Source organism: Spea bombifrons, chromosome 3 (assembly GCF_027358695.1).
Source record: "Spea bombifrons isolate aSpeBom1 chromosome 3, aSpeBom1.2.pri, whole genome shotgun sequence".
In the NCBI taxonomy this organism is placed as follows: domain Eukaryota; kingdom Metazoa; phylum Chordata; class Amphibia; order Anura; family Pelobatidae; genus Spea; species Spea bombifrons.
In genome coordinates this window covers 34,709,582-34,732,500 of record NC_071089.1, presented here as the reverse complement: position 1 = coordinate 34,732,500, position 22,919 = coordinate 34,709,582, and the positions used below count along the sequence as shown (strand labels likewise).

The window sequence follows — 22,919 nt, the reverse complement described above, 5'->3', positions numbered from 1 at the left end:
CCCCAGCTTGCCACTCTGCCTTATACCTCCTATATGCCAGAGATTCCACTGTGCCCCTTGATATGCCACTGTGCCCCCGATATGCCTTATATGCCAGTGATATGCAACTGAGCCCCCTGATGTACCTTTCACCCCCAGATGTCTTATGCCCCCCTGATATGCCTAATATCCATATGCCCTATACCCCCTATATGCCACTGTGCTCCCGATATGCCTTATACTCTTTATATGCCAGTTATATGCAACTGAGCCCCCGATATACCTTTTACCCCCAGATATGTCTTATGCCCCCCTGATACGCCTAATATCGATATGCCTTATACCCCCTATATGCCACTGTGCCCCCTGATATGCCTGATAACTTCCAATATGCCACTCGCCCCCATTTATGCCTTATACCTCCCTATATGCCACTGTGCACCCTGATATGCCACTCTGCCCCCCATAAATGCCCTGCACCACACTGAAATTAATTATACTGCCTGATTCACCACTCTGCCTCCCCAGATATGCCACTCTGAAATTCATTATACCCCCCATACACCCCTCTAACTCCCCCAGATATGCCACTATGCCTCCCTGAAATGCATTACACCCCCATACACCACTCTGCTACCCTGAAATTCATTATACCCCCCATACACCACTATAACTCACCCATACACCACTCTGCCTCCTCCCCCTCCCATACACCACTCTGCCTCCTCCCCCCTCCCATACACCACTCTACCTTCCTGAAATTCATTACACCCCCATACACCACCCTGCTTCCCTGAAATTCATTATACCCCCATACACCACTATAACTCACCCCTACACCACCCTGCCTCCTCTCCCCTCCCATACACCACTCTGCCTCCTCCCCCCTCTCATACACCACTCTGCCTCTCTCCAGACTCCCTGGTGTTTTGTGAACCTCCGTTGCTGACAGGCATTTTCACTGGAGCTTCACAGAAGCCTCAGCGTAAGTGAAGGGGAGTAACGGAAGCTGTCTGTGCAGATCGCGCAGACCCCCACCAGCTGACAGAGAGGATGATCCTCTGCAGGAGACCTGGATTCTGTGTCAGCCGGTGGGGGTCTGCACGATACGCACAGACAGCCTCCTTTACTCCCCTGCACTTCCGCTCGGGCTTCTACATTATGTGATGCTGGCGCTGCATCGTAGAAGCCCCAGCGGAAGTGGAGGGGAGAGGCAGAAGTTGTCTCAACACCCCATTAAGCATAACTGCCCCTAAATAAACCCTCAACACCCCATTAAGCATAACTGCCCCTAAATAAACCCTAAACACCCCATCAACCATAACTGCCCCTAAATTAACCCTAAAAACCCCATTAACCATAACTGTCCCTAAATTAACCCTAAAAACCCCATTAACCATAACTGCCCCTAAATACCCCATTAACCATAAGTGCCCCTAAATACCCCTTTAACCATAACTGCCCCAAATTAACCCCCACCCCCTAAGTTTCAGTAGCCCAAATATTACTGTTATACTCACAGTTAGATGAGTGTCTTAGCCATGTGGACACTATAGGAAATGGGCGGGGCCAATTAGTGTTACTGCAGGGAGGGACTAGGAGAAAGAAGGGGCGGAGCCAATCCTCAATTATTTGAGCTATATAAATAACAACATCAAAAGGCCTTAATTGTAAACAAGACCCGTGAAGCTAAACTGTATCTACATTTGTTCACTAAATTCTGCAAAGTCAGCACACAATCTATCATTACAATACACCATTCATCAAAAACACACACATTAGGAGACAAAACAGCTACACGATGACTTAAAACCATGTATCAGTTTTAATATTAGCTCAGAAAGTGACATTTCATTTATTTACAGACCACGAGGTGTCAAGCGGTCGGACATGGTAACAGCAGTGGCTGTGGGCGCAATTTTTGGGGTTGCCGTCTACTAAAATATTTTGTGTTGAAATATATTACGTGTACATAATAAGCAGTATGTTATCTTCCCTGCAATGTTTATCTCATGACAACTTCTGGTATTTTCAATGAATACAGTTTCATTAAAATTCTAACCTTTAAGAATACGTCTATTTAGTGGCAGGGGTAGACAAAAATCACACAAAAAATAGAATAAAATACAACTGTTGGGGGGGGGGGATATATATGGAAGCAGGTGTTCTTTACAATCATAAATATCATTTAAAGAACAAGGATCTTAGTTCACCAAAAAAAATTCCCTTTAAGACAATCAAAACTAATAAATATGGGGAGAAAAATATATATATATATATATATATATATATATATATATATATATATATATTGACTGGTCCTGCCAGTACAAACAAGTACAGAAAAAGCTTGAATACCACAGGCTTTAAAACTCAAGTGAACTATATAAAGATAAAACGAACGTTCAGTTTATTAAGTGAAGGGATCTCTCTGTACTTTGACAGACTAAATATTTTAAAGGCAGTTATTATATCTCTATATATAATAAACATTTATACCACTTTTAAAGAGCTGATACAAATATTCATCAAGTGACACAATCTTTCCAGTAGATGAAATGAGGTCAAGAGAAAAGGCAGTTCCATTAAATATCTTGGGAGATGCAAGTAATGTAAATCAAAAGGACATCATTACTGCCAATACATGAAAACAAGACAAATTAAAAAATAAAAGCTGATTGCAGTTCAATGCTAACTAGAGCAATTTAAATACATTTTGTGAAAAAATCAGTGGTCTAACTGCAAATGTATAAACCTCCCCCTAAAACACAAAATCTAGTCATAAAAAGCAATGGAATATGACATTTAAAACAAAAAGAACATATCTCAACAATGCAATCTTATTGCAATAAACACCCCAAATATTAAAAGCAGTAGGTTTTTTCATTTTCAATGATAATATGTATCTTTTCTCTCCACATAAATGTATACAGTCTCTATAATAACAATTTAAAACATAATATATAGTTTTTTTGTTTTTAAATCACACAGTATCGTAAAATCGAAATGTTTTGTTTTTTTAGGTTTGATTTCAACCTACAAGTATAATTTAAATCCCAAACTACAGTAATAAAATAAGAGTCTGTGTCTAACCCAGTCAAATGGGTAAAAATAGCCAGTGTAGTCCTTGGGCTATGTGACAGACAACCAGTGTTTCAGTTCCTCTATTCCTTGTAGCGTCTGAGTATAGTAGAAGTCCATGTTTGCTGCAAAATCTTTACACACAGAAGACTCTTCGTCCCCAAATGTGCAGTATAACGCTGTTCCACCGACGCTAAGAAACACAGTCGCTAGGCAAAGGACAATGAGCAAAATGCAGGAACCTCCGCCGATTTCTTCTGTAATAAAAATATATTACAGGTTAGTCAATTACTCTCCTGAACTACACAAGAGTAAGATCAAATGACTTTTCCCATCAAGTTAAACTAGAATAACAATATAATGATGTATACACATGCCGTTATTTTCAACATGCAACCCTGCCAAACCTCTGTAGGACTACTTTTTTATAATTTACCTTTACATAAGTTATGGTGGGTAAAGGCGATTGAAATCCTTCCATCTAATTTCAAGAGGTAGTAGAAGTATTATTAAACACTCATCTACAGACACCAGACAAGCCAGAAGGCTTGTTTTTCCCTCAGAAATCTCATGGTGCTGCCACAACCACAAGGGATTCTGGGTAGGCACATGCAAATAAGGTTAAAAATTATCACCTTTTATCTCTATATCCACTTTATACATGGATCCCTTGAAAGTAATTGCCCGCTGTACAAGTTTAGACAAAACTCGGGAAGAGGTGCAATGGCCAGATCACCACTCATGGACAGCTGTTTCGTGATAATTGTTAACCTTATTTGCATGCTATTTGGCTATATCACTGTGTGAGTGTGTCAATGTGTAAACGTGTCTGTCTAGATATGTTTGTATAAGTGTCTGGTTGTGTGTTAGTGGTGAATGTCTAGTTGTGTGAATGTCTGGATCTGTGTGTGTTAGCATGTCTGGATGTGTGTTAGTTTCCCTCCCAAGGTCAGGCTCTGGATCCACCCTTGGTGGAAGCGTCTAGTAACAACAGCACAACAGCAGTAGACCATACACACTCACAGAGCGGGGTCTGGCAAGTGTGGCGCATAAAAAAATAAAAGCCCGTCCTCTCTAGCATCCCTCACTACAGAGTTACAAACTACCTCTGGAAGCAAGATCAGCACAAGCTCTGTGCCTTGGGAGCTTCATGGGTTTCCACTCCAGAGCAGCTGCACAAAACTTTGTGACACCAGCTTAGGGGAAGGCTCATCGTTTTGTACTACTTATATCAGATTTTAAAAAAGTTTTGAAAATATTGTGCAGTTTTAGTTTTTACAAAATATGTTTCAGGCAGCTGGTTATCAGCCAGCTATGTGTTCTAGCTCTGTTATCTTAGCCCAATCTACTAAACACTGACGCCTTATCATACTTCCTTGCGGTAAAAAATAACTCAGTCTCAATCATCTAGTGCAGAGGTGTCCAAGTATTTTCTGCAGTGGGCCACTTCATCAGAATTGTATACGTGCGCGGGCCGCACTCATTTTTCACAGTGAGAAAATATGGCTTTTAATAAGATATGCAGATTAAAATAAAGTAAATGACACAAAACCTTTACTTTTCCTCTCACTGATTTCTGGGCCTATTATGTTTTGTGACTACAAATTCAGGATTCAGGATAATTAAAAATGAAATATTTCTATTTATTCTAGGGATGCACCAAAATGAAAATTCTGGACCAAAACTGAAAATTCAGGGTTCACTTAGCCTAAACCGAAAATGACTCCCCACCTTTAAAAATAATAAACCCCCCCCCACATTTTTAATAAAAGTAAGTAACACAATTGGACAAAACACAATTGGACAAAACAATTCAGCAATATGACTTGGCATGATAGCATGATTGGCTGTTAGCAATCACACTCCTATCATGCCAAGTCAGCCAGTACATGCTGGTACAGGGTGGCTGTAAGTGATATGCAGACGCCATACTGCTGGCAGCATCAATACACAAGGGGGGCAGCTAGCTAGGTTTCAGCATGTACTGGCTGACTTGGCATGATAGGAGTGTGATTGCCAACAGCAATCGCAGTCCCATCATGCCTAGGTTCCAGCACTTACACATCCATGCGATGACACACACACATTCATATACTCATTCATTCACAGATTCATTCTCTCAATCACGCATACTCATGCAAACTCCCTCCCCCACCCCCTTACCTGCACTGCAGCTCTCTCGATGCCGTTCACAGACTTCAGCAGGGGGGCGCGGCCTCCCTCTGTGTTCTCTAGTACTGCACAGAGGAAACAGGACTGGAGCAGAGTCATGTGATGTCACGTACATTCACGTGACTCTGCTGGGTTCCGCTTCCTCTGTGCAGTACAAAAGACCCTCCCACAGGTAAGTAGCAGGGCTCTTGTGATCCCGGTTGCCCTGGCTGCCGATCTCACGCGGGCCGCACCTCAAGGTCTCGCGGGCCGCATGTTGGACGCCCCTGATCTAGTGTGACACTGTCTAATGAAACTCTATAGGGGAACAGACTTCATTGACACGCCATAAAGAATCAGCTCAGTTTATCTTTTGGATATAAACCTGACCAGTTGTTTTAGGTTTGTTAATATATTAAGTTGACATACAATTCAACCCTGGTATTTCTGGTAAAAGTACCTTGGTCTAAAACATCATCTGCTTCCTGGAAGCGTACTTTCCTCTTCGTCTGTTTTGCTGATGGTTGGCCAACCTTTTCCCCCTCTCTTTCATTACGCTTCTTCAGTATTGACACCAAACCAGAAGGAGGGTGTACCTGAAAATACATATGAAATGCAATATTATAAAAGACATTCATTTACAGTCATTGAAAACATTGGATGCAATATTTGAGAAAATACATATTTTTTTCAATATGGGACAAATGTTGGTGGCCCACAAGGTCAATGGAGAAGATGTGACAGGAAACACTGTTGAGAATCGTACCTTATTTTTTATCGTTCCGTAAAGCAAAACATTTTATTTTTAATAAAATTAGAGAAGCAAGTTTTCCTACGGCAGACTCCTGGTTCGGTGAATTCCTCCCTGGTTCACCTGTTAGAATGGCCTATCCGCCCTCATTAAATAGAAAGGTTTATTACAAAATAAACAAACAAATACATTTTCATTACATGACTGTTCAAGCTTTTAAAGTAACTTTGGCTTTTCTGATAGAAGCCAACATTATTTCTCATTCGCCGCTGATTTTTTCAGGAAATGAGGAGTATCTACTGAGCTACTACTCATTTTCTTTGGCTGTGTAAGAAGCAGAAGACGGACTGCAGACACACTGATGCTATCAATGAGTGTCTTAACCACTAAGGTGAGTTTGTAATCTAGTTAAGATACCCTCTATCAATCTATGTCAAAATATCACTCAGTGCAGGAATTGTGAGTGACTGCTAGACATTAGATATAAAGAATACAAAAGAAATCTGAGATACATTATGTGACCTGCAAAACCCTGGGCGCCATGGCGACCTGGCACACGGGGTATTTCGACCCCTGCTCTAGGCACAAGAGAGCAAGAAGGTCCACATCCAGACTCACCTTTAGACTTGGGGTGGACCTCAAGAGATCCCCGAAGGGTGAACAAGTTTGTTTTGTAAAATCAAAAGTACACACTGTGGCTGTAGCATGTAGACTATGTCAGATATCTTAGGAAGCACAATGTAATTTTTAAAATTAAAAATATATAACATTCCAGTAATTACAGTTGTAGAAAGTTAGGCAATGTGTACAAGAAAAACAAATACTTTATAAATGTATAATAAATATTATTATTATAAATAATATTATTGAGTTTTGGTGTTTCAGCCACATCCGTTGCCAATGGGCCGCACTGAGGAGCTCAGTGACTTGTGGCACTGTCCTAAGATGCCACAAGTCAGTTTGTGGAATTTCTGTCCTGGTCCACTGTGAAATTGAATCATTTAGGAGTAGCAACAGCTCAGCCACATAACAGTAGACCATGTACACTCACAGAGTGGGGCTGCCCAGTGCTGAAGCAGGTAACAAAATTGCATGTCCTCTGTAGCAACGCTAACTACAGAGTAATGTTAGGAGCTATGTAGAAGTCTGATGGACAAATCTTGTCTCATATAAGTGTGATCAAGTGTGTGTGCATGTGTGTATTTTAGTTTTTCACATTAAAATGTGCACTTAATCTTTAAAATATAGAAGACCTAACCAAACCTTAATTATATTATGGACACCTCACTGGGCTGGATAGAAAAGGCTTATATATAAGAAAATCTGTGTAGAAGACCTTAAGTAGTTTACCACATTACATTTATTTATAGAGCAGACACAATGTAAATATTACAGCGGCGGCAGCGCCAGCACGGGCAGGCTGCTTCAGGGGCAGCTGCGGCACGGGCAGTGGTGGCACAGGTAAGCTGCTTCAGGGGCAGCTGCGACAAGGGCAAGCTGTTTTAGGGGCAGAGGCCAACCACATGAAACTCTGGCTTACCGTATAGTGATAGGGGTTATGCTGCACTACCGTCAATGTCTGGCTCAATATAGAGTAATAAGAGTTATGCTCTACCATACCTGTTCAGTAAATGTTATTTATGTATAAGGTAATAATTCATTTTTTCCAGTTTACATAAAGTTTAATTTTTTTTAAATTGATATTCTTGCCAACATTAATGTTTTTTTGTGTGTGTGTGTGGGGGGGGGGTGCCACATACAGGATCCGTCCTGGGTGCCAAATACACAATCTATTAGCTGCTTCACACTTCAGACATCTTATGTATCAAATGAGATGGTTAGTGTTGTATAGCCACCTTGTTGTCTTCTGTAAACCAAACCCCGTCCCACCTAGCCATTTGCCACACACCCTAAATGGCTAACCCAATTTGGACACCTGAGATATATTTGGAGGTATGATGTCATGAATAATAATAATAAACATTTGCAGCATCATACCCACTAAGCTGTTGGCTCCATGATTATGTAGCATTCGCCTCTCCTGTTGCAGACACCTAATTCTGCTTGTATCTGCTGCCCTGTAATATTTTGATGTTTAAACAACTCCCTTCTGTGAGGTTATATAGCCCACTTAATGTTGTTTTGCACTTTACATGTGCTGGTCTATAACAAGTAAAATGTATGTGTCCTGGTAAACTTGGGTGACGGGATGACCCTGCGTGCAAGACAGCCCTCGCCCCGGAGATTTGCAGATAAAAACCTCCTAGACATGCATAATTAAGCAAATTTAGGTGTGGTAGTTTGCTTCCTTTAACACTGTTGCTGTCCAAGAGTAGGTGAGGCAAGATAGCAAGCAGGATAGTGCATATACAGTGGCTATAAAAAGTCTACACACCCCTAAAATGCCAGGTTTTTGTGATGTTAAAGAATGAGACAAAGATAAATCATGCCAGAACTTTTTCCACCTTTAATGCGACCTATAACATGAACAATTCAATTGTAAAACAAGCTGAAATTGTCACTGTTTCGCTGGACTATTAAGGAAGGTCGTCCCCGCAGAAGTTCTTCTGCCCAAACTACCGCTACTGAGAGGGGAATTCCCGGCAGCAGCAGTCCAGGACTTAGACGATCCCAACAGTGGACAACCTCCCACCAGCTGGAGATAGGTTCTGAGCGGCAGCAGCCGCGGCAAGGCGCAGCACGAGACAGGAGCACAATGCGGGTAGTCAGCAGAGCCAGGGGTCGGATACACGGAGTGGATAGTCGGACGAGTCAGGGGTCTGATACAAGGAGCGGATAGTCGGACGAGCCAGGGGTCTGATACACGGAGCAGGTAGTCAGCCAAGCCAGAGGTCAGATGCACGGAGCGGATAGTCAGACGAGCCAGGGGTCAAAACCAGAGATCACAAGCAAAGGTACCAAATCGTAGAGCAAGGGAGAGTCAGGCAAGCCGAAGGTCAAAAAAAGGAAACTTGATTGCACGAGCCAAAAACATAAACTGTAAGACCACAACAGGGTGCTTGTGAAAGGCACACCCGGCTTTTTTAAAACTGGCGCCATTCCACAAGCCCCTCCCGGACCAGAACCACGCCCCCCAGCCGTCCATCATTCCTCCTGCAACGTGCAGCGTGCCCGGGAGGCGGACAGACGGACGGAGGACGGGTAAGTACTCAGGCTCCGGGAACCTCGGGCGGATGATTGGCCAACCCTCCGCCCGCTACTAGCCCTTGTGCGGCGAGCGGAGGACCGCCCGCCTTCCCGAACGGCCGGCGTTCGAGAAGCGCGGCCGGTTCTCCTCCTGGCGGCGTCCAGAGCCGCCGGGATAGAGACACTCACGGCGGCGTCCGGAGCCGCCGGGACGGAGACACTCACGGCGGTGTCCGGAGCCGCCGGGACGGAGACACTCCCGGTGGCGTCCGGAGCCGCCGGGACGGTGACAGAAATCTTTGAGGGGTGTGACAAACCCTATAGCATGAGGGCCATACATGTCACTTTTATGGGTCCTAAGCACAGTCGTCTAGGGCAATCAGAGTCAGGAACAGCAGCTTTGAACAAAACAGCGCTTTATTTTAACCGCTTAAACCCCAAAAACCAAATCATAAAAAGAAAACCTAGCTCCCAATTGGAGCCCTCTCTAACTAAACTATGCTGGTCCAGACTGACCAGCCTAATCAACCACTACCTCAACCTCCCAGCCAGACCCAGCTACGCCAGGCTCTGGAAAACCTCCCCCAGACAGCACACAAAATGTCCAGGCAGGTATTGCCTCAATTGGCTCAGGGATGGTCTTCTTCAGGGCCTCTCCTTGCCCTGGGAGCACAGGGAACTTCCTCTTCCCCCAACAGTCTCTCTGAGTATCAGGCTCCAGGGGTTTTTAATGCCCAGCACTTGTGCCTGACGCCGGCCCCATAGGAATCCCGGACCGGATCCTGCGGACTTCTTGCCTCCTGGAAAACCCAGCATAGAATTTCCACAGCATGGGGAAACGGAGCATTGGCCCACCCTGCTCTCCAATTGCTCCACCCCAGGGACCCATATGTATAATCTGCATAGCAGCTGTACCCAGATGCCATGCCAATCAACTACCTGGGGTTCACAGTCTCACAGGGGAAAAAATAAATAAAAAAAACCTCACAATAACCTGGTTGCATACATGTGCACACCCTCTTATAACTGTGGCTATGTTCAGAATTAACCAATCAGATTCAAACTCATGTTAAATAGAAGTCACTACACCCCCTGCCATCATTTAAAGTGACTCTGGGCAAGAAAACTCAATTTATTACCAAGGGTCACCAAAGATCAACATGTATGTGCAATAAATTGTAAAAAGGTGTATATGTTTAAGGTATTCTTGCATATTAATGGTTTCATTAGATTTTACAGTGGGGCAAAAAAGTATTTAGTCAGACACCAATTGTGCAAGTTCTCCCACTTAAAAAGATGAGAGAGGCCTGCAATTTTCACCATAGGTACACTTCAACTATGAGAGACAGAAAGAGACAACAAAGTCCATAAATCACATTGTCTGATTTTTAAAGACTTTATTTGCAAATTATGGTGGAAAATAAGTATTTGGTCAATAACAAAAGTTCATATCAATACTTTGTTATATACTCTTTGTTGGCAATGACAGAGGTCAAACGTGGGAGAACTTGCACAATTTGCGGCTGACTAAATACTTTTTTGCCCCACTGTATATACCAGGATGCCAAATACAGCTGCATTTCTAAGGCATCTCCTGTAGAGCACAGATGGAGTGGTTCTACCTGGTCTGCTGCTCAAAACAACAAGAAGAAAGAAAGAAAAAAAAAAAACAAAGACCAATATCCCTACACAAACTTCTGAGCCATCGGGAAGTCAAGAGAACATAAATAGTAATTTAACTAATAAGCAAGACTTGAAACATCTGTAATTAGATTTTTTATTTCATATCTATTAAAAGAACATTGTCACGGATGTTGTTTTTTAAATTTTTTCTCTAAGCATGACTTCCATCATATACAAATCCCTCGGCAGATAAAGAAGAAACCATACATGTGTAATTTTAACAGTTGTGCATACCTCACTGACAAAGGGTTCATCATCAGGGCCCTCCTACCATGCTTGTAATGGAACCACCAGGTCCTAAGGCTTGCAATAGGGCCACCAGGTCCCACAGATTAGAAAAGGGCCACTGGGCTCAAATCCATGGGAAGGGGTCATCTGTGTCCTAAATCCTACATGGGCCCAAACACAGGTAGTGGGCAACCAGGAACAATAAGGAGGCCCATGACAAATCAGGGAGGTCAAGCCTCCTCTGCCTCCCCAGGCCCAATACATGGGCACTGGTTGTAACCTTTGATGGTGGCTCTGCTCACTTAAGTGAAAAAGCAGCTGAGGGGGCAAATAGACTAGAAGCAATTCACAATTTGCTTTCCTGACCCTTGGGGAGAAAAAAAAAAAGGTATCTGAGCAAGCCAAAAAGCACTCCTGCTTCAAGACATTTTAGCTGCTAAGCAGTCTTCAAATATTTAAACACGAACGATAACATTTAATTATTAACTTTCATCTCTGCTTTTCCTGTTTCTACTCCCAAGTGTTTTTTTCTCTCCAAACTAGGGTCCAATGCAGTTAAATGTTCAAAAAATGAGCAAACAAGGCCTCAATGCGACAAATTTCCAATGTACTAACAGGTATAAGGTAGAAACGCAGGGGTGCATAGCTTCAGTCCTTGGGGGCTGCAAAAATTGTGTAACCTTTCCTGAAAACAGTTTAATTTTATTTGAGATGCCTGGGCACCATCATGGACATCCAGAAACTGTGGTCTATTTGCGCACCCTTAGTGAAGAGCTTTTAGGCTCAGAACTCATAGGGGTATGTTTGAGTTGGGGATGGGGCACTGGTGGACTCCTGGGGAGACTCCTTACCTGCCTGCCCAGTACCCTCTTATGTCTAAGTAATCCTGTGCTCATTGGGGGGCACAGGGTGACCGCAAAAACCCCTTATGGTCTGCTGGAACCAGACTCCCATGAACTAGCTGGCTATGGGGGGCTCTACAAGCCAGGAAACACTCAATGCGCCTGACCGGGACCTAGCTGCAAATTCATGGAAATGTGCGACGGCTAGGAACTGTGGTGATTCCCGCTGACAATTAGAACAGCGTGACTACGGACACCCTTTGCACCACCACGTCAATCTTTTGATACGTTAAGCTTGTGGTGGGCAACACTCGGGGGTGGTTACAGAGAGAGAGCCTGTTTGGGAACCCTGGTTTTATTACCAATCTTTAGGACCGGGGTTTACCCAGTCACGGCTATGGAACTCTGGCCCGGCTACCACACGGACTATTCTCGGGGAACTTTCCGACGCTGTCGCTCAGGGACCTGACGTCGGATCACGTCACTTTTTGGATCATAACATCTTTGGACCTCGAGCTCTCCATAGCTACCCGGAATTAAAGCAGTTCCCTCGGGATCACACCGCAATAGTGACTGTCGGGTGGCCATTGCTTACCATAGAACTGTATGGAGGGATAGGGTAGTTGATGGAATTAAACCCCTAATCCCGTCATGTTTGTGTATAAATATCTGTGCTGTCTTCAATAAAGAGAGTTTTGTTTCACCCCTACACTAAGTCTCAGCTAGTGCTTGGGGGAATACGAAGGGTTAATCCCTTGAGCAATTAAGCTTTCAGCGGCAAGAGAGATATCTACGGCGGAGAAACTCAGTCCGAGTACGGGTCTCTGTCACAGTTGTATTACACCGCACACCCCTGTGAAGCAATCTGAAACAATGTGCCATTCAAGAGACCCAAGCTACATAGCACTTCTAAGGCCTAACAAGACACTAGGAAATACAAAACAGAAATCATCTCAGACTATTTCTACATCATTGCCATATATATAGTTCATATTTTATCACTTTGGCTGATGAACGCAGCTTTACTCTTTGCTTATATTTCAAGCATGTCCTTGCAAATGACACATCTGGTCATAGATATAAAGAGTAGGATGCTTTGTAGAGGAATACTGAAGAAGGGCCTCTACCAGATAATTGCTTCTATTTTCTAGTCATTTCATCCATACCATATTATATATTACATGGCAAGTATAGACACCAAATCCCTTTCTAACTTACACAATAGTTTTTAAAAGGAGCCACAAAAGCCAGCATGAACTGTCAAAATCTAATGTGGAGCCAAAGTTTAGGGCACACTGTCTTCTCCTTAAAATAGACTGGCTTTATTTAGCTAAATCGTCCATCACAGGTGCAGAGAGTATGATGGTATCAGTGAAAGGTTATGTATTCTTTGATGTCTTGGATGCTGGGAGTGTGACATTTTGAGTGGGTACAGATCCACAAAGCAGCAGAAGCCTGTAATATCAAGTAATATATGAGATTTCCATCCAGCGGTTGAGGCCGAGAGACAGAATGCAGAGAGACTGAATTTCCGGCTACAGTGCTCATCAATTAAATGCAACCTGAAAGGGATAAATTCTGGTCACCAAGTTCAATTTCAGCTTTATGGAATGAAGCCATTTTAAAACAAGCTGCAGGCCACATAAACGTCAATTAGCTACAAAGAAACAAGACACATGGGAGTCTGTTGTTCTTGCCAACACATGTCACTGCAGGTCACCTACATCCCTCGGTAGTTCTGGTTAATAACTTGATGCTGACCCACGTGCTTGTGTTGACCCCAAACAAGGCAGTTTTTTCACAGCTACGTCCACCCATCACAAAAGCGGTGATGAAATCTAGGTGGAAAAGTGATGAGTGTTTTCTGAACAAGAAAAAAACTGCAAAAATGAGCGAGGTTTCAAACGCCTGCTTAAATTAAAGAAAATACCGCATCGATAACAGAGTTAAGAAACACGTTTACATATTGGTGTTACTATCGGTCACGCTAAAGCACTATTCCTCTCCAATCAGACTTGATCTGATCATATGGCCTCCGTACTGATCTACCAGCATTCTAGTTGCCTGCTTTGGTAAATAAACGGTCTAGTCTATATTTAAGTGTTACTTCCCTAATCCCTTAACCTCTGCTGTGCATTTGCCATTTGTTTGAAGTGTGATGAGATTAGTCCGGTGCAAATGTAATCCATTTCCACTGTGTTAATCCTTTCCTGTTTCCCGTGTATGCCAATTTCCCATCCCCTGGTAAACCAGCTATATAAACTATGCCCAGTCTCAATAAAGAGCATTCTCTTGCATCCTGACTTGCGTGTTGTGCCATCTCTCCGGCGGTTCGACTTTGTTCTGAGGGCCGGACTGGCTATCCATCTGTAGCCGGCCCCAGCGTGAAAACGTTGGCAGCGATGGCCAGGGACGAACCCCTAGTTCCCATTACACTGTGCAATTGAAAATCATAACCAGCTCTGTTTTCTCCCTAAAGTAGGGCAATCAGGTATAAACGTGTGAATGTACTATATACGCAATCGCTGACACTTGATCTCCCTTTGAGGATTATCTGAAAGTTTAGTGCGATGTTATTCAATCAACTGCATTTTGATGAAATTTCAAAAGATTTACGCACCAAGACTACCCAAAAGACACAGCAGGTGTAAGAAGTCAGTTTATATAGTGGTTCTCGATTTGCTGAATTCGAGATTAAGCCACTCCCGGTTTAAAAAAATCAGCCACGTTCTCTCTATTAATATACATTCAAAGAGTTAGTCCTAAACTAAATTGTATGAATGGGATCTTTTACTGACACATAGCACCAGGAAGGTCACAAATAGATTGGGTGTCTTAAAAAACAGACACACACTACAGTCATAATAACACGACTCACTCTTTATAATCACCAAACCTGTTGGACTGCCATGTGCTCATCAAAATGTTCATCACGAAAGAAGCATGCGTGAGCTTGTAAGCTATAAGTACCCAGTATTTATTGCCAGAGTGACAGAAATAGTGTTAAAGGGACACACTACACAGTCATCATACACACTGATGCATACGATAGCTGCTGGTCTCTTTAAATCTTTGTGGTCCCCCCCCAGCAATTGCATTAGGGGAATTTGCCGAACTTTATTTCGATGGGAGCACTTCCCTGCCACTGATTGGGTGCTTCAAACAGCCAATCAGTGGCAAGAGTTGCCAGAGATCAGGTAAAAAAAACATTAAACATACTTTAATAGCGCTAGATTATAAATGTACCCTCCTTACCTGTAATGTAAAGGTTGTATGTACAGTAAGAAGCGTCACATACATTGCTAGCACTATTTCAAAGGTAATAATATAACAGCCCCCAGTAAAAAACTGCATAAACAGGTACTGGGATGAACTGGTACATGTGGCAGGCAAGTGCAGCTGCTTTGACTGGTTACCTGCGCAACAAACAATGTGTATTTATCGTTGGACAGCCTAGCTATTGTCTATAGTTGACAGCCATGTTTGAGATTGACAGATATGATCCGAGGCAACTTTGGCTCTGGCTTCACAATCACCAATCCTGAATTTAAAAGGAAATAGCTTGCATCAAACAGCAACATTTTAAATATTCTCATCAAAAGAAAAAGCCAATTCATTTTTTTTTTAGCAATAGTAATTCTTTTTTTAATTTACCTCAATCTAAAACACACACCCTTATTCCACCCTGCTAGTATCTATAGTTTTTTTTGTGTCTACGTCTTATTTGTAAGCGTCCTAAGGGATGCAACAACTGTATATGTTTTCTGGTTCGAGTATCTAAAACCACAATTTTGCTTGCTTCCTGTTCAACTGGCATTCTGCGGTAAGAAAATGGTATACAGCCATTAGTCGTTTTATAATGTCTAATCTGTGATATATTATACGGTGATGATGCTGCACTGACTATTTCTAATAGCCAAGTACTTTCTCAGCAGTGAAAAAGGACATTTCCCATAACTGTCTCTGGAAAGACTCCATTTAGAGCATCGCTAAAGGATAACTGTAGTTTCCAGATTCTAATGTTTCCATAACCAAGGCGATGCTCAATAAACCTTGCTAATTTAGAAATTTCACTGGCGTGACATAAGAGCTACACAAAAAATGTTAAAGCGCAGTTTGAACGTTCAGCTGTGGGTCCATGCAGAGCTATATAAAAAAAAAAAACAGTACAAAACGTACAACAAGGCAAATGGCAGAAATAGCATTGGCGCAGCTTCTTATGGGTTCTTTCGGGTGCTATGATACCACAACAGCCTAAGAATACTAAATACCTTAAAAGCTTAAAAAGGATCAAGAAGACAGACGTCAAGTGGGAAGTGTCCTTTTTTGAGATTTAACTGTTCTGTTATCTAAAACTTTACCAGGATACAAAAAAATAGCAACTTAGCCTAGTTACTACTCAAGACGGCTTCAAGAAAATGAAGTGGTTGCGTAACTTGCCTTTAAAGGAATCTCCTTAGAAACATTAATCAGTGGTATAAAAGAATTTTCTAAACTTGTCTCGCAACTCATGTTACTAGTGCTGCCGGAGGCAGATTTCCCATTAAATGTCAAATGGCATCAGTGATAAACACATGTTCATACATATATCACAAATTAGGATCTTCGAGGAGCGCAAAACCATGCACTCAAGTCCTTGATTAAATTAATGAATTATTAGGAATAGAGTAAAAACAAACTATGTCAACATATGTGCTTTTTGTTGGCGCTTAAAGGATTCAGGCACAGTTGATATTAATGAAAAGATCAACTGTAAAAAGCTGTGTGAATAGTCACTAGTAAAAGACTTTTGGGGATAAAAAAAGCCTATATTGTAATAAAGGGGCCTCACCGGTATGCCATGTAGATCCACCAACAAAGAATGTACTGCCACTGTCCAGTTTTGCACACCACTGGTGGTGGATTGAAGTTGTTAATTAGCGGTAAGGAAGCAATTTAATTGAAGTCAATGGGACTTTCTGCTCATGTGCAAGGGGGCCAAACAGAAACTTAAAGGGCCACACAGCTATTGCACGCGTTTAAATATCCCTTTAACATTTGTCATGTGTCCAGGATTCTAGGAAGACAGTGACACTTCTGTGTGCAGTGGGGGTGATGGGTCACTCAGGGATATCCTCAGATCTCCACTGTTCGACCCAGGGAGCTATAACTCAATAAAGGTCTGTGCTATGGTAACAACTGCAGCTCCTATGTGGCCTCATCATGGTGCTCTGTAGCCACGAGGTAGCCTTTTGGGTTAAGGAGGGTAGGTGGCCTCACCTCTGATCCCCCGACCCTTCCTACCCCTTGCCACATCCCCCAACACAGTTGTCCTGATTTGGAGGGGTTATGGTATCAGTGTGCTTCATTAAACTTGTCCAGTGCCAGGTAGACGAGCAACACATGAGTATACATCTTCTGGAAGGTAGATGGTGCTGTTCCGCTCTGCTGCGTTTACCACCTACGTAACTAAATGCAACATTAGAAACATAGTTCCTAGTACTGCTGAATGCCCCAACCTTTCCCAGAAATACGTTATTTAATCATGTAAAATGATGTCGCGTCCATAATTTCGTCAGGGAATACATGTCACGTCATACAAAAATAAGTACCGACAGGTTCTTGGTATAGAAACCGTAGAAGACTTCTTAAAGGCATCTGTGTTGTTGTTAGGAGCTGTAACCTTTTCAGCAAAGGCAGAGAGCTGCACATTCTCATGGACAAACTTACCATATGACCATGATACACAGTTTACTTTATTACTTGCCATTATCTTAGTTAAACAGGCCGCACCCAAGAGCAAATTTAATAGGATCTACAGCCTCCAAACTGGATGAAAAGCTCCACAAAATCTGACCTGAACATGCTACACCAAGAGCCATCATATGACTTCTGATATTAGAACTTTTCTTCCTCATTGTTTCTATGATTTAAATTATTTGGGGCTACAATAGTAAGGATTCTACTAACGACGTTCAGTTGAACCAAACTGAGTCATATCTTGTCTAGTTATGATCTCCAAGAGGCTTCCATGTCAAGAGAACTAGTTTTTCCGATATCAGGGGATCATCAGTAGGCGAGTACTCATGTGAAACACAGAAATAAGTTACGGGGTTACCATTCATGCAACAAATATTACATATATATTCCTTGCAACCTTTGGACAATAACAAAAGTATATAAAAGTATGATAGGAACTCCACTTTAATGACCGATAGAGTTAGAGGTTCTTGATCCATGCATCAGATGATTTACAGAAGCTAGTTTTATTCCTAAAAAGGCTGCCTGTACTCCTAAATCTGCTGGTGCCATCAGCCAGTAATTTGGCCACAGCATGCACAATGCCAGCATGGTATTACCCTTTTGCCCATACAGGAGGTATTAACCCTGCCTATTCTAGCACCACCTTTTCTTTTGTTACCAAAGTAGATCAACTTCATCAATTAGTATATAAAATAATATAGCAAAGTTTGTCAGTACACCTTAACCATGGCCGTATAGTCTGCACAGGGCTGCTCCATGGATGCATCTGAATGCTGTACACCAACAGACATGGAGAAAGCGGAACAAATACTCCATTGATTTCCATGGTGACTGCCTAACACACATAATTTGGCCATTAAATGCCCTTTATTTGGATGGGCAATAAGGCAGGTATGTCCTTGCAAAGAAAAAGTATACTGTGATAGAGTTGATGTGAAATTGCAGTTTCATTGGGATAAAGTATAACTAATATCAATTTGCATAGCAGAGGATTTACGTGCAAAATGTGACATCAGCGCAGATGTGAGCCATTGACAACGCAGCCAACAAATACTGTACTGCTTTGCGTGGCAAGAGGTATAGGTTTCAGTCTTTGTTTTCGAGTGCCATAATCCTGCTAGATTTTCAAGTTTTTACTGTTTAAACAAACACCTGACACTGTGGGTCACCAAGCAAAATAGCAGCTTTTATGCTGAAAACCTGCCGTGTCTATAGAGTGGACTGGACTTTGACACCCCTGCTCCAAAGTGAAGCAGAAAATGATGGCAGGAATGAGCCAGCCAACCCACCCACCTGTATTATTATTATGATCATTCTTTACCCTTCGTTAACATCTCATAGAGAACCAAAGCTGTTTTATCTCTACCACTCCCACTGGGCAGCTATTCCAGGTACTCACCACTTCATAAATAATAGTGCTTATGCTTCTGAATGTCTTATTTATAAAGAGTCTTTTGTCAAAACTGACACGGGACCAATATAGAAAAATATGTGAAGTTCCTTAAGCTGTTGGGACATTAGAGGGGTTTTTCTTTATAGATTCTTCTTTTAGGGTAAATCAAAGTTTTTATTGGCATTTTTGGTATTTCGAAGAAGGGAACAGAAAAAAAAGAGGGAGGGGGAACAAGGCAAAAATACACAATATCTAGGAGGCATCTCCACACAGTGCAGATAACTGGTAACAATAGGAGTAATGCGGAACAGCTGGTAGCTTAAGCGCGTAACTCGGTGCGCTTTCCAAACCAAAAAATAAGATACAATGCAATGAGAAAGCGGCCAGAGAGGGCGCGGCGGGGCATGTGTAGAGGAGAACGCTGGTCGATAGAAATGCGCCGTCGAACCTGGGCATGAGCGGAGGCCTAGCACACAAGAAGCACCAGACACACGAAGGAAAGGACAAAGGACGCTGAGGGGAAGATGGCGGAGGGAGGATGATGGGGAAAAAGGGGGGGAAGGGAAGAGAAGAAGAGAGAGAGGAAAAAAGAAATAAATAAAGAAATATGAAGGAAGAAAAAAAAAAAAAAAAAAAAAAAAAAAAAAAAAAATAATTAATAATAATCATAAAATAAAAGGGGGGGAGAAGGAGGGGGACGATGGACAAAGAAACACAGAAAAAGAGAGGAGATAGGAGCGCAAGAGGGAGAAGAGGAGGAGGCTAAGCCAAGAGGGGGCGGATAAGAGGGCCAGACACAAACTCCAGCCAATAGAACCAGGTGGACCGATATCGCTCAGTCGCCCCAGATGCCAAAAGGTGCAATTCCTCAAAAATTCGTATCCGCTCCACACGGAGGACCCATTCCTGAAAAGAAGGTGGGGCAGGACTACCCCAATGCAGGGGGACAAGCGCCTTTGCAGCAGTCAGGAGGTGACGTACCACTGATTTCCGAAACCAACGCTCAGAGTAAGGCATATGGAGAAGGAGAAAGAATTCCGGGGTGAACGGGATGGACCTGTCCGTAAAGTGCTGTATCTGCGAGTGGATGGAGGTCCAGAACGGGGTAATGCGCGGACAGTGCCACCACAAGTGAAGGAGAGAGCCCGGGGAAGCATCACATCTCCAACACCTGTTGGGGACATCGGGACAGTAAGTGGAAGTGATGCTCGGGGGCCTGTACCAACGGGCTAACAGTTTATAAGACATTTCCCGATCCCCATTACTCCGAGAACAACCGTGTGTGAGGAGATACATCTTCTCCCATTGGTCAGCGGAGAAGGTGGTCTGAAGCTCCGACTCCCAGCCCCCCATAAACGAAGGCGGGAGCGAATGAAAGGCTAGATTCTTCTTTTAATATAGGAATCCTTTACAAAACAGCTTAACCCTTTAAACCTCACATCAGTCGGCCAGTAAATCAAAACTTTAAAAGGCTTCTATTGTGGCATTTTCCTTTACTTTTTGGGTGTATCAAGGATTATTTGGTTGTCTGCATTCACTGGTTTTGCAAAAATTTTGACATTGCGGAGCAGTTAAATTTGTAAAAAAATATCAATCAACTGCTTAAAAAACACATATATTAAACTCTTCACACACATGCAATTTTTAATCTTTATAGTAGCACTATAGGTCAGCCACATTTCCTCCAAGTACTTATTGTCAGAATTAACAAAAAGAAATAAACACTTACCTCTTCCACTTCTATTCGCTTTGCAAGTTCGTCTAGTGAAAGAAGATTATCTCCTAAGATAGCGTCCCCTGGGCTTGGTGACATTTCTTCCTCGGAAAGAGTCTCCTCCTGGAAATCCAGGTGAGCCAGGAAATCTTCACTGCCTTTTAGATCTCCATTCAGGAGACTTGCAATAAATTCAACTGTTGCTTCCCTTTGGGCAGCTCTCCCGGTGTCCTGTGAGCATTTCTGTTGAGTGGCGCCAAGTGAAGAAACACAAGTACTCCCTTGTGTATTTTCTGCATGAACTGAATTCCTTACCAGCGATTCCTTAACATGCCCTGCATACGCGCAATGTTCTTCTGTACTGTGTGCTACCTGAGCATTCTGCTCGATGCTGTTGCTGCATCCAGTGGGACTTCTCTCTCCAGGAAGACCATCCTGGGCAACCGAACCAATATCTGCATAATCCGTGGCTGCTGAAATTAATTTGCCTTCCACCGGTGTCCCTGATTGTACTTGCCCGTAATCCTTGGGGAAAGCTTCTATTTCAGGCTCTTCTCGGCGGTGAGGTGTTGCATCTGGTTGCAAGAGCTTGTTATTTTTGACGGTATCTCCGGAGCAAAGGCTGACAGTATTAGCCCTGCCTTTTGTCCCAGTGGACTGGGCGTGAGCCTCAGACCTGTCATCGGAGCCAAGAAGCTGCTGCTCCTCCATGTGGCTCAGCCCGAGCACAGTTTGGTGGTCAGCTGTCTTGGTAATATCTCCCGTGGCCCCATCGTCAGGAAGAGAGTTCTCGGTCATAGCTGTTGCTCCAGGTTCCCTGTCTTTTGTTGATCTGCTGCCAGGTCGACTTTCTATCTCTAGACATTAAATAGGAAAAAGACGGTGTATTATTTCCCTTGAATGACACTCGTACAGCAGTTCTGACAAAAGCACAGTGGCAAGCAGCGACTTAACAATACCGTAGGTCTCACACTTTATAAGCATTTTGTATCTCTACTATGAATGACTAGACTGTAGCTAAATTTAGAAATGAAGCACTTCATAATTAATGAGTTGCTCTGCTTTCTCCTCCTTCCCTGGCCACACGTGTCATTTGCTCACACACAGATGCATGAGGTAACACGCAGCCAGCGATGACACACGGCAGAGGACAGAGTGTAACATTACGTGAACGTGTTTTCTCCACGTAACAACCGGTAAAAGGAAATAACGTGCCTGTTATTTTTTTTTCCACCCCACATCCAAAGAGCTGATCTGCTTTCAGAATGCGGTCCATCGGAACAGCTCTCTCATTACGTGATGAGTGTACAAAACCAATTGGAAATCAATACGGTTGACAAATGATGCAGATGGGGTCTAGAGCAAAGGTCAGATTTAATGGAACAAGAGAAACAATACCGGCTCGCTGGAAGATTAGAACAGCGTGCTCTATTTAAGTTTCAATTACAAAAGGAAAAAAAATAAAAAAAATAAAAAGATACATGAACTATATAACCAAATCACACGATAGCACAGTATGAAAAATTATCAAAAACTCTACGTTTTACTAAACAGTGCCACGACAACACGGCTTGTCTATTCCAAATGCAATCATGTCACGTAAGCGCTGAGATAAGCTAAAAGGTTTAGAAGTAGTGTAAGGACACACGGCATTAAATACCTCTGTAGAAGGGCAGCAGGCACACAATGCACAGTAAAACATTAAACATAATATCGCCCCGGTTTGCCTACTGTTTGCAAATGTAATTTAGTCGAATAATTCAGAGCTGTCATTCCTAGAGCCGACGCTCCATGTCCATCTCATATGCTAATTTTATATACAGTGTGTGTCTTTACACCTTTTCATGTATATCGTGAGAATACAGTACAGGTTGCACTGATCTGGAGCACAAACACATAATATTTAACATTAATAGCTGTATGACTTAGGCAAAACACTTAATAACACTCATTTAACTGCAGATCTGTCATTTTGTTTTTTCTTGTAAGGTTTATTCATACAAAAACAACAGAAACTTTTAAGTAGTCTTTTTAATGTCTGCTGCCACGTCCTATGAGTGCATGCTTTTGTGTCACATGATACTTAAGCATTCCCTGACAAATTTACAAATGAGGCAAAACAATTCTGCATGATGTAAGAATTATTTCCTGAAATGATTTTGTCATTCAACAGTACTAGGCATGGTGTTTATCATGCTGCATTTAGTC

At 42.6% G+C, this 22,919-nt stretch overlaps 2 protein-coding genes across 2 annotated transcripts in view; both read right to left on the bottom strand.

Moving 5' to 3' along the window:
- Positions 1-22,919, bottom strand: part of LOC128483561 (LON peptidase N-terminal domain and RING finger protein 2-like) — a 224,433-nt gene that overhangs the window by 20,990 nt on the left and 180,524 nt on the right. The window lies entirely within an intron of this gene.
- CNST (consortin, connexin sorting protein) overlaps positions 2,887-22,919 on the bottom strand; it is a 54,336-nt gene continuing 34,303 nt past the window's right edge. The window contains exons 10-12 of the mRNA XM_053459778.1: positions 20,727-21,568; positions 5,672-5,807; positions 2,887-3,317 (exon numbers count right to left, since the gene is read on the bottom strand). Coding sequence (XP_053315753.1) covers positions 3,112-3,317; positions 5,672-5,807; positions 20,727-21,568 — 1,184 coding nt within the window. The 3' untranslated portion in view covers positions 2,887-3,111. The remainder of the gene's footprint in view (positions 3,318-5,671; positions 5,808-20,726; positions 21,569-22,919) is intronic.